Source organism: Rana temporaria, chromosome 3, assembly GCF_905171775.1.
Source record: "Rana temporaria chromosome 3, aRanTem1.1, whole genome shotgun sequence".
Classification (NCBI taxonomy): Eukaryota; Metazoa; Chordata; class Amphibia; order Anura; family Ranidae; genus Rana; species Rana temporaria.
In genome coordinates, this window is record NC_053491.1 from 207,431,460 (window position 1) to 207,446,763 (window position 15,304).

Here is a 15,304-nt window from a genome sequence, read left to right on the forward strand (position 1 = left end):
TGCTTTTACTCATTTACTAAGCTCTGGAGCAACTTCCTTTGCAGTGTGAAACTGCACTTTGCAAAGTACACAGTCTATTTGCCTTTAGTAAATCAACACCACTGCATCACAAAGATCTGAAGGAACCTTACGCACAAAGCAGTTTTGCATTTATATGCATTAATTTAACTTACATAATTTGTAAAGAAACTCATTTATTGCGATCCTTTCAAGTTCTTCAGCACTTTATTTCCAGAAGGGCACCCACAGGACTGAGAGACTCTGCAGGGCTCTACCTCCTGACAACATGTGTTTCCATCCTCCACAGCTGGGAGCTCAGATATTGAATTAGTAGCCTATGCTGCTTTTTAATTTGGCCCCACCACTGGTATGTAGCTGGCACTTCAGGAGCCAGTGTGCAGGTATAGATCAGCCACATCCCAGAGGTGGCAAAGTTAAAATGTCAAGAATAGGCCAGTGAGTAGGCTGCTGATTGGGATCCATTGCAGATGTGTTTACCTGGTGCCCAACACCCAGTGAGATGCACACAGGGGCTAAGGGACCACATGCATACCTTGGGCCATGTGTTGATCACAAGAGCTGTAGAAACAAAAGAACGTAAGGAAAATATTATTTTAGACAGTTGTCATTGGAACACTTTTCCCTATTGGAAGATTCCCATGCAATTCCTGTGACAGCTCAAAAGTTTACATTTCCCTTACTTTAACCTCCCTGGCGGTATGATTCTTTCAGAAAAAAACATGCTGAAAGCGGTACCATTATTTGCAAGGAAATTTGGCGTTTTATATTGTAGGTCTGTAATTTTTAGAAATAACTCACTTAAATCTGACCAAACAAGATTCTAATAGGCATCCCGGGTATGACATTTTTTTAAAAACAAAATTATAAATTATAATATAATAAATAATTATAAATAATTATAACAAATAATAATATAATTATAATAAAAATTATTCAATAATGTAATCAAATCAAAATCACTGAAATTTGCTCAGTTGCAGAATTGTCGCTGTCATTATTTTTTTTTTTTTATGACGAATTTCCCCACAAATCGCTATCGCACAATTCTGCAAGTGATTATAATTTATTATCGCTGTTTTTTAGCTGATCTAAAACTATTTTTGACATAAAGGGACACTTTTGGTTGCTATGGACAATCTACAGTTTGCAGGGAGAAAGAAACGTTTTTATTATATAAAATGACATGCATGACACAGGACAGACCACTAGGGACAAGGGGGGGTGTTTTTTTTACATACAGCACTGTAATCTATAAGATTACAGTATACTGTATGTAAAGTGTTTGTTTACTTTTTTGTAATTTGGCGCCATTCTCCGTCCCCGTGCGTCGTAACGTCGCAGGGAACGGAGATCGGCGGCACAGGAGGACGCTGTGTGAATCGAGCGAGGTCCCACTCGCTCACACAGCGCGGTGGCATTGCTGGATCCAGGGACAAGGTAAGTAAACCATGCCTGCGGATCTAGCAAGGCGAGCCCGAGTCTGACTCGGGGTTACCACTCGCAGCAGGAAAATCTAACCCCGAGTCAGACTCGGGAATACCGCCAGGCAGGTTAAGGCTCCATTCACACTTGTATGACTCCAAAGTTCCGCCGACTTTGGAGTGCATCTTTGATGCAACTTTGACACAACTTTGGATGGTGCAACTTGGATACAACTTTGGCTTTGACCAGTGATAATGGACAACTGTTGTACAAATGTTGCATTGTATAACATTCAGGTACTAATTTCATGCAACTTTTGAGGGTTAACATTGAAGTCTATGGTCCTCAAGTTGCATGAAAGTTGGACCAAAGTACTGCATGAACCACTTTGAAGTTGATTCAACTTTAAGTCTCCCATATATGAATGGTTATTATTGGAGAACCTGGGTAATGACTTTTCATGCGACTTTGATGTCCAGTGTGAATGGAGCCTGAGACCCACTGACAATGGTCACCAAGACAAAAAGAGAGAGTGAATATCCCTAGCAAGGTCACTGTCCCTGCAATAAGAACTTGACATCAGTTGCAATACTTTCATACTCTATCCAAAACTAAAAACATTTTGCATTTAGATATATTTAAGTAAAAAATCATAAAATCGGTAATTTACCTGATTTGATCATCACTACTCATAAACTCCTGAAATGTACCTATTTATTTGTGTTTTTTAGTAAAAATGATTTGCAGTTTAGCTTTTAAGGTATACATATACATAAGGTTGGCCATAAGCAAATTATATGAGAGAGGTATGACCATACCAATGTTCTTCATTCAAAAGAAGAATTGTAGACTGTTAACAGTCTTGGAGGGTGAAAGCAAAATGAAAGCATTTTGCCATGAACTACTTCAATATGTTTATTGCTCCTTATATGAGTGTTCCCTCTTGCTGGCTACCACTGCTTTTTATTTTTACAGTGCTAGGAAATTCCACTTGACATAAATTGCTCTATGAATGTAGTTAAGGGAGGGAGGTTATTTTCTGTGTAATTTCTCTGGACAGTGCTATAATCAAACAGAAAATAAACTGCCACAATTGAGCCCTTTACAGCAAAGACTGCCAAAGAGAATATCAAGACTCGTGCTGGAAAACGACAAAATCAGGTAATGATGGTAGGGTTAAGGTGATGAAAGGTTTACATAGAAAGGGCATTGATAATATCTATTTACCAAGCAAAGAAAAAACAAAACAGTTTATAGTGATGCAGAAGGTTTTGCCGTAACTATATCCCACTCGCCAGAGCTTCAACGCTGGTATTCTCATAATAACGTCTGCTAATATTTTACATGTTTGACCTTTAAATTTTGTTTAACAGTAAGCCCAACAAAACTGGAAAACACTTTGATCTCCCCATGTGTTATTAATATACAATAATACAAATCAAACCTAAAATTGGTTTGAGAACATCTTTTGTTCTTAAAGTACTCTCCCTCAAAGTGATACCTCGGTTCACGAACTTAATTCGTGAACTGACTCTGGTCGCGAACCGAATTGGTTGTGAACCGAGGCACATTTTCCCATAGGGTTCAATGTAAATCCGATTAATCTGTGCTGACCTTTTTTTGGGGGTTTTTGAAGCACAAAAATATGAAACAAATTACAATACACATTAGTACAGTATAGTAATGTATATTTTCTTCACAACCTTGCTGTCACCTTTACTACTGCTCTGCACTTTCTTTTTGCCACCATGCTTGTGCTGCACATTCTTGTCACCTGCATTTCCACTTTGCACATTGTCACTTGCATTTCCACTTTGCACATTATCACTTGCATTTCCACTTTGCACATTGTCACTTGCATTTCCACTTTGCACATTATCACTTGCATTTCCACTTTGCACATTATCACTTGCATTTCCACTTTGCACATTGTCACCTGCATTGCTGTTCTCGTCACCTTCATTGCTGCTCCGCACTTACAGTACTATAGTACAGTACAGTACTGTATGTGCTAAAAAGCACACCAAAAATCCAAACATCACTTAAAATGTTTGCAGAGTACTCACAGTACTTCTTTCTGTGTGTCTTCTTCTCTCCACGGTCTTCCTACAGGAAGTCACGACCATGTGAGAGCCTGGAAATAGCATTAAAATGGCCGCGGCTCCTGTTCGTGAACCGAGGCGGAGTTCGTGAGCCGGAGCATATTTCTATGAACTTTTCTGTTCGTGAACCGAGTTGTTCGTGAACAGAAGCGTTCGTGAACCGAGGTATCACTGTACTGAACTATACAATAAAACATCATCTGTATATGAGAAATGTTCACAAACATAGATTATGTTACTTGCAATATACTATATATTGGGGTTGATTTACTAAAAATAGAGAGTGAAAAATGTGGTGCAGCTGTACATGGCAGCCAATCGGCTTCTAACTTCAGCTTGTTCAATTAGGCTTTGACAAATAAAATAAAAATATTTAGCATTCCCCAGTTTTTAAATCAACCCCATAGTCTTGTTACATTGTTAATCAATTGTTAATCAATGCCAAGCTAATGCTAAGATAGGGGCATTTGTTTAAATAGTAGAGAAGGGGCATAGACGCACTCACAAAAAATTAAGGGTGCGTTTTTATTTTCATAATTATTTTCTAAAGAAATTGTAAAATATGCATAGCTATATCTCATCAGTAGAGTTGATCTACAAAATTAAAGGAGTAGTAAACCCTGTGTTTCTTTACCTTCACCTTCACCTTAATGCATTCTAACCTTCTGTTACACAGCAGCCCCCCAAGCCCCCTTTATACTTACGTGAGCCCGGTGTTTCCCACAATGGGAACAAGCACACCAGCTCCAGTGGGTGTCTCGTGTCCTGATTGGATAGATTGATAGGAGTGCTGTCAGTCAAATCCAATGACGCGGGCGCCAGGGGACGGGAACGAGTCCTGCTTTCTGTGGAGGAGGAGCCAGGAGCGCCACTGAGGGAGCCCAGAAGAGGAGGATTGGGGTCACTCTGTGCAAAACCAACTGCATAGCGGAGGTAAGAATTGCTTTTACAACCCCTTTAAGGCTGTTCACATGGCAAAGAGGATTTTCACTTTTGCAAAAAGAATGTTGGTGAGACTATGTTCACTTTAAGACCTGGTTCGCACCAGTGCGACTTTGAAACCACGCTACTTCAGCACCATTATAAAAGCCACAGACCAGTGCAATTTGATCCTCCAATTTCACTGTAGATTGCGACTTAATTTAGTCAATGCAGGTCACAATAAAATCAATGCAGGTCACAATAAAAGCGCAAAAAAAATAGTTCAGGAATATTTTTCAAAGTCCCTGTGACTCAATGATTTGAACTGTTCTATTGCCGGCAAGGGGGTGTGACTTGTCATGCAATTTTGACCTGTCAAATTGCATGACAAATTGCATTGATGTGAACCATCTGCTAGGGGAATGAAAAAACATGAGTTTTGATTGATTGATTGATTGATTGATTGATTGATTAAACACAGCTTCACTTCATTTATGAAGCTCTACATGAAGCCCTTACTCCTTTAGTAAATTAAACCCAGTGTGTACACCTTACAGAAAAGTATATGCACTTATAGTTCAGCTGCAAAAACATGAGGAATAGTTAGAACGTCTGTCAGGTTTTAATTGCTTAAGATGGCCATAGCACATTGATGTTTTTCCTTTAGCCTATAGGCTGAATAAAAAATATCTTACAAACTTCTCCTATGCTAAACAGCACTTGTGGATAAATCACCCATTGCAGAGATTGTATTCTGACAGCTGGAGTCACCGGCTGAAAAAATACCCAAACAGTTTCTGCATTGTTAGGCCATACATACAAAGTTTGAATTTCGGCCGGTGCAACAGGAACCAGCCAAGATTCAAACTATTGATGGGCAGGCTGAATGTACCAAGTTGATTGATCGATCAACTTGGGTACAACCGGTCTGCTAAATTCTCTGCTAAAGCCACTAGCGATAATCACTGCCTAAACTCCCACCCCCCCCCCCCCTCCGCTGAGAGAAGACAGTGGCCCGGCAAAAGGGATTCCCGCATGAACACTAACTGTGTTGATGGTAGAATTGCGCAATTTGCTCCATGTATGGCCGGCCATAGGCCTACAATTTTCCACCTGGCTCCTTACATTTTCTGCCACCCACAAAGCAAATTTCTGCCAGTTCATGAAGAACCATTTGAAAATTGGCTCAATGAATGTGTAGCTTACTATTCAACATCCTGTCCCACACTGTCACCCACAGTCAGTATAGAAGGGTAGACAGAAAAATTAAATAAGTGGGACCTTTTTCTGTTTTTATCAATAATACTAGGGTTGGAGGTTTGCTACTGCTAATGTCAGGTCATTCTTTTTTTTTTCAATAGAAGGGTAAGCAGCCAACAGGGTAACTGTACAAATCCAAAAGCAAGAAATATCAAGCACTTCTTAAATATTTTTAGTTTTAGTTTCATATACGGTATTTGAAATTTCATACAGTATGTGAAGGCCACACTGCCATGTCAAGGCCCACAGTATACAGAGGGGCCTTGATGATAAAGTGTGGCTTTAGTTTTGCATATATATAAAACTAACACCTCTGTTTTTTAATACATATAGCTTAAGGATTGCTGGTTATTTCTTTAATTTAAGTTTTTTATTGCTGTCTGTGTCTGTGCCACTGATAAAATTTCCCACCAGTGAATGATAAAATCAGATTAGGTTAACATGATGGAAATTTACATATAAAAGACATTGATAATCTACATTTGTCATGCATAAAACAAATATTACAATGGAGAAGGTTTTGACATGACTGAATTTTAATTGCCAGAAATATTTCAAATCATTGCTCATATTCAAAAAATAAAGTATTTTTATCTTCCCAAAGTAAAGATAAATCCCATCTTTCATTGTTGTCGCTGAGACAGATGTCCCCATTCATACATTTTCTCTTACTTCCTGCTTGGTGATGACTGCCAGTTAGCAGGCTGTCAGTGTGATAGCCTCACACTTTTTGCCCAGGCTTTAACAGTAGTCTGTACAGGAAGTAAAAAAAAAAAAAACTCCCCAATAAGGACACAGCTGTAAAAACTTGACATAGGTTGTAACCCTATTCTACTATGTGCAAATGAAAAAAAAAAAATAGCTGGAGTTCAACTTGAAAAAAATATGCCAGGAATTCAAAGAGATATTCCATTAGCAATCATAAAGTGAAATATCTATGACCATATTACTACTCATTGGCAGTTTCCTCTCAGCTTGTACCTACGATGATCAGTTGTTTGAATTTAGTTGTAAAGAACATTTGTTTCCACGCTCAGAGATGGCCAATATTCATCAATTTGGTACAGCCTAGCCATGGAAAGCCATTTGCACACCAGAAAATGTGCCCCATAGCTACTTCGGAGTTGCTTAACCACTTCCCGACCACCTAGCGAACATATATGTCGGCAGAATGGATTGGCTGGGCAAAGGAACGTACATGTACGTTGCTTTGAAAATCGCACCGTGCGTGCGCCCACCACGAGCTTCGTGACCATGCCCGCGAGACCCGCGAACTCAATGTCCGCCAACGGCCAGCGATCGTGTCACGGAGCGGCAGAATGGGGAGATGCCTATGTAAACAAGACATCTCCCTGTCCTGCCTAGTGACAGGACAGTGATCTACTTCTCCCTGTCATTGGGAGCAGTGATCACTGCATGTAGCCCATCCCCCACAGTTAGAATCACTCCCTAGGACACACTTAACCCCTCCCTCGCCCCCTAGTGGTTAACCCCTTTCCCTGCCAGTGTCATTTACACAGTAATCAGTGCATTTTTAAAGCACTGATCGCTGTATAAATGACAATGGTCCCAAAATAATGTCAAAAGTGTCCGATGTGTCCGCCATAATGTCGCAGTCACGATAAAAATCGCTGATCGCCGCCATTACTAATAAAAAAATAATACTAATAAATATGCCATAAAACTATCCCCTATTTTGTAGACGCTATAACGTTTGCACAAACCAATCAGTATACGCTTATTGCAATTTTTTTACCAAAAATATGTAGAAGAATACATATCGGCCTAAACTGAGGAAAAAATTAGATTTTTTTTTTATATATATTTTTGGGGGATATTTATTATAGCAAAAAATTCGAAAATATTGTTTTTTTTTCAAAATTTAAGCTCTTTTTTTGTTTAAGGCGCAAAAAATAAAAACCGCAGAGGTGATAAATACCACCAAAAGAAAGTTCTATTTGTGGGAAAAAAAGGACGTCAATTTTGTTTGGGTACCACATCGCACGACCGCACAATTGTCAGTTAAATCGACGCAGTGCCGAATCACAAAAAGTGCTCTGATCAGAAAGGAGGTAAATTCTTCCGGGGCTGAAGTGGTTAAGAGCCCCTTTTGAACAGCTGACACAAAATGGGGTACAAGTGAGAAGTGAAAGTGACATACACAAGAGTTTCTGTAAGCATATATGTAGTGATTTGCTAAACAGTTTTATATAAGATGTTTGGACTTTTACCCGCATCATAAATGATGTAAGTTTCGCGGTAAATAAAAAATGATAAGGTCTTCCTAAAAAAATATATTTCCTGAGAGAAATATGGAGGCTTCTATTGCTGGACTCTCATTCTGCAAATGCTTGGTACCTTGCTTAAGCTAACTGGCTTGCTTCAGTTTTTGAATCACTGGCCCAGAACAATAATGTAGATAAGGACTTCCAACATGTTGCACTGACTATATTGATCTGCTTGCTTGTCCCCGATGACTTAGAACACACTGGGGTTGATTTACTAAAACTAGAGAGCGAAACATCTGGTGCAGCTGTGCATGGTAGCCAATCGACTTTTAACTTCAGATTGTTCAATAAAGCTTTGCCAAAAAAACTGGTTTCCATGCAGAGCTGCACCGGATTTTGCACCCAATTTTAGTATATCAACCCCACTGAAACCAGTAGGCATGCTATCTGGACAAGTAGCAGACATTTTCCAAAGAGCCACATTTAATATTCAGGTAATGTAATGTTATAGAAAGCTGTGAGGGACAGGTATTGGTCAAAGTCTGTGGGAATAATAGGGGATGTGTTCCTATTGGAAGATTTCCAGTTTTACTACTGTAGTGGTGGCATTTAACATTCCCTCACTTTTCATCCAGATGCCAATGGTCAGCTAAGCCACATACAGTAATAAAAACCTACAGATGTTCTTACATTTCCCTACTGTATCCAAAACGAAAGTGCCTGGATTAAAAATAAATGTTTAAATGTAATCACAGGCAAACACCTAAATGCACTTGAAAAACCTATCTGTATTTATTTAAACTGTTCTTGAGATTTACACACCTTTGCCATAATGCACAGTCATGTGAGTGACACATTTACTTACTAGTTCAGCAATTTAGTTTTCTGGTTCAACAATGCATCTTTATGTCCCTTTACTACCCTTAGCCTGCTGATAGGACAAGGAATCAAGATAACCCCCTATAGTATTTCCAAGTACCAGGACAAAGTAAATAATTATGTATGTAAACTGGGTATCTATCTGGTTGCTTGGGCTTTCACTTTAAAGTTGATGGTACATACATCTTTATCATTCAGCAAAACAAAATTATGAATTGCTGAAGTATGTATTGCAAATAACTTTGGATAGTATACCAAAATGTCACTTGCAATTGCATTGAACGCAAAATATGGCACGTGTGCTTATATAATTACCATCCAATAAGCATAATTTCATCAGTCTGGATGGCCTTATTCATTCAGAAGTATGTAAAGAAAAACATGACCATAAAACAGCTGTGTCTTCTAAGAAAAATGGAGTGGGGCAAGACTCACTGGTCTTGCTACAGGTGGTGGTCAGAATCACATGCCACATATTATACGGTAGATGGAGATCAAGCAGCATTTTATAGACTTCTAATATGTGAATACAACAGAAAGCTTTTCAACAATCACCTGGAAAGTTGTATTCTGAAGAGACTGTACAATATAGTGGACTTTGTATACATTTTTGACCATCTTGCAGAAGTCATTCAGCTCCTGGGTGTTTTCTTCACTAAAGGAGTAAGGACTGTTCAGTCACATTGAAAACGTAATTTTGGTAAATAAAGTGAATGTTGTTCATTTTAAATACCCATAAGGTTTTTGTTGCCACCATATGATTGGATATTCAAGAAGAACTTAGGTTCCCTTGTAATACTAACATTCACTTTGCTTAGTGAATGTGAACAGTCTCTTCTGTTTTAGTATTGACTACTACCCGAATGACAGGTAACCCAACAAAGTACCCAGTGATTTGCATTTCATTTCATTTAAGAAAGTACTGAAATTAACTTATATTAACTTATTTATATGTTTCACAGTTATGGACTACAACATTAATGAGTAAAATTTTTAGTTTAGTGCTTTTTTTATTTATTTATAACATAAGAATTTTTTTTACAAGGTTCCATTGAAAAACAAGATTTTCAGAAAAATATTCTGCATGTTGACTTTATACATTGTTAAATATTACAAAATAAAGTGTATCCACTTGAAGTTTTAAGAAACAGTCAAATTTACATAGCCCATGAAATATTGGCTGTGTGTTCTTTGGCTTTCATTCGAAGAACAGCAATACTGGATGACCGCCTTTCAAACTCCGGTTTAGGTTCAAAGGAATGTCCATTTGTAGATCCCGATAATAATGATTCGGTAAAGAAATTGTTAAGTGGCATATGGCTGAACTGATTCTGGTGATTTGTGAAGCTGGCATATGAAGAATCTGTACGGGAAGTGTGAGAATAAGGGGACATACAAGAAGAAGGCTCTCGGGGCAGCATACAGGACGTCACCACAGATCCTCCAGTTGGATTTCCTGTCCACAAGTTGTTTTGAATCTGTTAAAAAAAAAAAAAAAGTGGTTATGAACTAAACAAATCCATGAATATGCAACTTAAAATAAAGTGATTTGGAATAAACATAATAACTTTATCAAAAAGTCATACACACCCCATCATGAATCATCAGTAGTGTAAAAAAACATACTTTGGTTTGAACATAAGTATGGTTTTAATGCGATTGCTAAATGGTGTGGAGTATTTATGTCACACATTTTACTATCATCTCATAAGTGCAATTGTTGGATGTCTGCTGTCAGTCCAATATTGCCATGGGCAAATTATCTCATATTAAAATGGATTAGAACCTACCTATAAAACTGCATGTTATGTTTTATCAATTGTAATTGTAGGTTATATTTGATAAGGTAACAATAAAGGAAAACAAATAAAATTGTAATCATTAAAATTTTAGACTTCTTTGTTAAAAATGGATTTCTGTTTAGTTGTGGTGAAGTGCTATATATTGTATTTTTCTCCTATTGTCTATCATAAAAACCTTTAGTGAATAAATGAATTAATTAATGCATTTAAGAATTAATAAATGTGTATGAAAGTATTAATAGTCAAGCAATTTAAAGCTATAACCTCGCTTTTGTGAACTGCTGCTACTACACTGAAGGTAAAGAATAAGGGGTCCCAGGGATTCCCCACAGTCCCCGAGGCTCCTACAAGGAGAAATGGGCAGGGAGGACTATACCGGTACGGTAAAGATTTGGTTGTGAAACAACCAGGATGAATCACATTACTTAAATTGTAAGAAAATTTATATTCACATAAATACATCAAACAGAATAAAAAAACATAACATTAAAACGACAGTACAAACATGTTTGACCACAATCAGGTCACCGGTTGTGCAATCCCTTATGAACAAGCAAGAGGGGGTCACGGTGAGAAAGTTGGGGTCATGAGACAACAGTCTCTTGGTCTCTACTAGTTTTGCGACCTCAATTTGTCGCTTCGTCAGGAGACAGTGTGTGTGTGTGTGTGTGTGTCCCTCAACTGGCAACCTGAAGGTATCAGATCTTTCCTCCAACAAATTTTTCATCCAACAACATGATGTCCAGTGTATGACCACCAGAAATCCCAAATGACACATAGATACATGTATTTGAGTTCCAACATATTAGGGTAGAAAAGTTGCTTACTAGTTAGAAACTCTGCTTTGCTGCACTGGGGTCCCAAGTTTGAATTCCATGCAGGACAAAATGCAAGGTGCTTGTGTGGGTTTCCGCCAAGTGCTCTGGTTTTTGCTCACACTCCAGAGACTGTTGATATGTTAGTTGGCTATTGTCTAAATTTACCCTAATATGTGTGCATATATTTGAGATATGGATCTTAAAATGTAAGCTTGGGGGCAGGGAATGAAGTGAATGCACATAATGTAAAGCGTTGTGTAAATCGTTGGCGCTATAGAAATACCCAAAATAAAAAAATATTACAGCCTATATTGACAGGTTTGGTCATGTCTGTATGATTAAGACAGCTAATATTTATAGCTTATTCCAGCATTGCTCATATATATATAATATGGATTAATGAGCCTACCACTATCATTTTCATACATTTTTATTCTGAAAAATATTTTTGAGAGTACCAAGAAAAGTAAAACAAATGAAATTGTTGTGTTAATTAAAAAATTGGCAACAACAAACAATGATTCACATAGTAAAACCACAAACTTGTACTTCTTTCAACATAACTTTCTGAAGCATAAGACGAGTTTTGTCTTGTGCAAGTAAAAGGGGAGACGGAGCAACATTTCTGATAGAGCACTTAAAAAAAAAGGACAAAGGAGAAATGAAAACAGATGTCCTGGCTGGAAAAGTTTATTTCATGCAATACTTTGCCACTAGGAGCCAAGTTTTACCAAAAAAGTGCCCAAAGGTATAATGGTATCTTATACTGAACAGTTTATTCAAGAGTTTACAAAGCCAAAAAACTACAGTAAAATACTTCAGATCTCAAAGAATTTCAGTTACTATGCCTGGAGATTTGGTAACATTGATCTTATTTTCCATCTAAATCCTACTCAGACATTTAGTTCTTTTTTTCACAGAAGAAATCTGTTTGACAAAAATAAACAAAAACATAGACACAGTCCAAACAAAATACAGTTAAAAGAACATCAAAATTGAAAGGGGAGAGGAGTATGTCTATAGCTGTAATGTGCATTAAGTTGTTTACTTAACAGCAAGCACCACTTAAGCCGTAAAATTAGGTTTTGGGTATATGAGTTCAGAATTACTATCCTGAAGCTAGTATGCAGCCCAGAAGCAATTTTTCATCTTGAATGTAAGGCTAGCCATACACAATTCAATTTTTTGATTCAACCCTTTGTTAAACAGTGTGAATGGAGGTATTTTCCAGCCGGATATCCTATTCTCTGCTGTCAGAGGACTGCAAGATCAACTATCTCTGAAAGAACATTTGGTCAACAATTTTCCACCTTGATCCTTCTAATATTTGAGCCAGGTGGTGTCGGCAGGGCTACCCACAGCTTTAATTTCAGCATATTCAAGAGGAATTGGCTGAATATAGTAGAAAAAGCCCAACTGCTGCACACCAACGACAGCCCAGGTGTCAAACAAGTAAAACGGCTCCAGCCCGGCTCCATTCAGGCCATGTCCCCAATGTGTTTTGCCTCACCCATGGGGCTTAGTCATGGATCTGCCCACAGGACTCCATGACTAAGCCCTTTGGGCAGTGTGAAACATGTCAGGGGGCGTGGCCTGAATTGAGCATGCAGAGTTTGGGCTTTTTTTCTTGTATACACATATATTGAGCCAGGATTAGCTCCCCACTGGCACCCTTCTAGTGTGAGTCACCAAAGTTTATTGGAAAAGGGAACCAGAAGCGGCCCCTAAAGTTCCTTGCTTTATAGTTACAGGAATTGGCTAAAATTTGAGCCATGGCAGGCTACCATTAGAAAGATAGATTGCTTTGTAACAATTGCCAAATTCCAATTTAAGGTGCCCTGTGATGCTGCATAAATACCCATTCCCCTAATTTAGAGGACTTGTCAATGAAGTTTCTCCAAAGGTAATTGTATTTTATAATGTATCAAAAAGGTGACAACAACATGGCCACATACAAGCTATCTAGTAATTTCAGCAGCACAAAGCCAGGATTATTTGTCAAGGCTTGCCATGTAAGTTTGGATTTCTCTTGTTTAGCCTAGAAGAAATCAATATGTTACCTGAACTATGCTAAACAGTGTGGATGGAGGAATCTTCTCTGGTGGTTATTGTATGCTAATTGCCTGTACTCACTGTTTGGCTGAGAATTTTCTTCTCACTCCTTTGATTTTTAGATTGAAGCCTTTTGAGCTAGGTGTTCCTGGCAAGGCCACCCATGGCTTAAATTTCAGATGATTCAATAGAAATTTGAGCTTGGTATGTTCAGCCTTACCCTACTTTGCTATGAAATTTGAATGCAGTGATGGCCTATTAGTAAGCAGTGCTACTTCGTTCTACTTATTTTACTTTGTAGGCTTAAGAAGTATATCCAGTCAAAACTTTTTTTCTTAACGGATCTGCCGTGACTCCCACAGGGGCAAAGGCCTGATTTCCAGCCTGTATAAAATGGCACTGGTTTCGTATTTCCTGGGGGATGTTCCATATAAACAAAAATGGGAATCGGACTGTAACGAACAGTTCACCCCGGAAGTCTGGGACACAATGTTGGATAACTTGCGCAAAGCCTCAAAGTCTCTGGCGGTTAGAGAAACGGCCTACAAGGTACTGACTAGATGGTACTATACCCCATATAGACTTCAGGCCAAGTTTCCAGGGACATCCGGACTATGCTTTAGGGGTTGCCAGCTCCCGGGCACCTTTAAGCACAAATTTTGGGACTGTGTACTACGTTCCCTAGTTTGGAAGAAAGTAACCGCCGTTGCTTCTGCAATCGCTGGTACCTCTCTACAGCTCACAGTCTCCATGTGCCTTCTTGGAGCACCGATCCCAGGTATCTTCCGTAGGGAAGAATGTCTTATACACACTATTTGCATATCTACTTCATGGGCTATTGCTCTGCACTGGAAGACCCCCGCAGCACCCCTGTCCTCTATTCTAAACAGAATGGATTTGATTATGCTTTGGATAGATTGGGGATCGGTTAGAGCCCCTGTTTTTTATTGTTATCCGGGACTCTGTTAGAAAGATTGTTTTTCCAGACAGGAAGTGAGGGGAACTCTCCAACAGCAACACAGACAGAAATAAATCAGCTTTTCTTTAGTAGAGTGGAGGAAAACTAGAACCTTTGTCAAATTATTATTTCTATCTGTGCCCATATTGTGGATTTTTATTTCTGCTTGGTGAAATCATTGTCAGCAGGACAGAAGGTATGGGTAAATCTCTCTAAAAGAGCTCTGTATGGCTATGAAAACCGTCAAAGAGTTCTAATGCTTCCTCCTCTATGCAAAACTAGAAAATATATTCTTGGCTTGACATAGACTTTAACTTAGCAAGACAGTAGAGAATGTTTCCTTCGAAAAGTGAATGCTTACTTTGCTTCTTAAACAGGGTTATTTTGTGTTCAATTTAACCACTTGCCTACTGAGCACTTTTACCCCTTTCCTGCCCAGGCCAATTTTCATCTTTCAGTGCTGTCACATTTTGAATGACAATTGCTTAGTCATGCAACACTGTACCCATATGTAATTGTTATAATTACATATGGGTACAGGTTTTTATTTTTTGCTAAACAAACTAAATAAGACCAATTTTTTTTTATTTTAACAAAATATTTTCCTAGTTTCAGTACAACAAACAAAAGGTCCAAGCTGCTCAAAGGCGAGCCAGCTCTAAGGCCCCATTCACACCTGAGCATAGCGTTTTCAGGCAGAAAGTCACGCAATTTTACCGTGATTTTAGCTGCGTTTTTGCCGTGATTTTGTACAGGTCAAAGGGTCACCAATGTAAAAAGCAGAAAAACGCCCAAATCTGCCTAAAAAAAAGTCCCAGAACTTGTTTGAGCTTCAGGCATT

The 15,304-nt window shown here is 38.5% G+C and overlaps 1 protein-coding gene across 1 annotated transcript in view; it reads right to left on the reverse strand.

Annotated features, from left to right (window-relative positions):
* Positions 1-9,823: 9,823 nt before the first annotated feature.
* The window catches only part of ALX1 (ALX homeobox 1), a 36,085-nt gene continuing 30,604 nt past the window's right edge, over positions 9,824-15,304 (reverse strand). Inside the window, exon 4 of the mRNA XM_040344176.1 lies at positions 9,824-10,311. Coding sequence (XP_040200110.1) covers positions 9,991-10,311 — 321 coding nt within the window. The 3' untranslated portion in view covers positions 9,824-9,990. The remainder of the gene's footprint in view (positions 10,312-15,304) is intronic.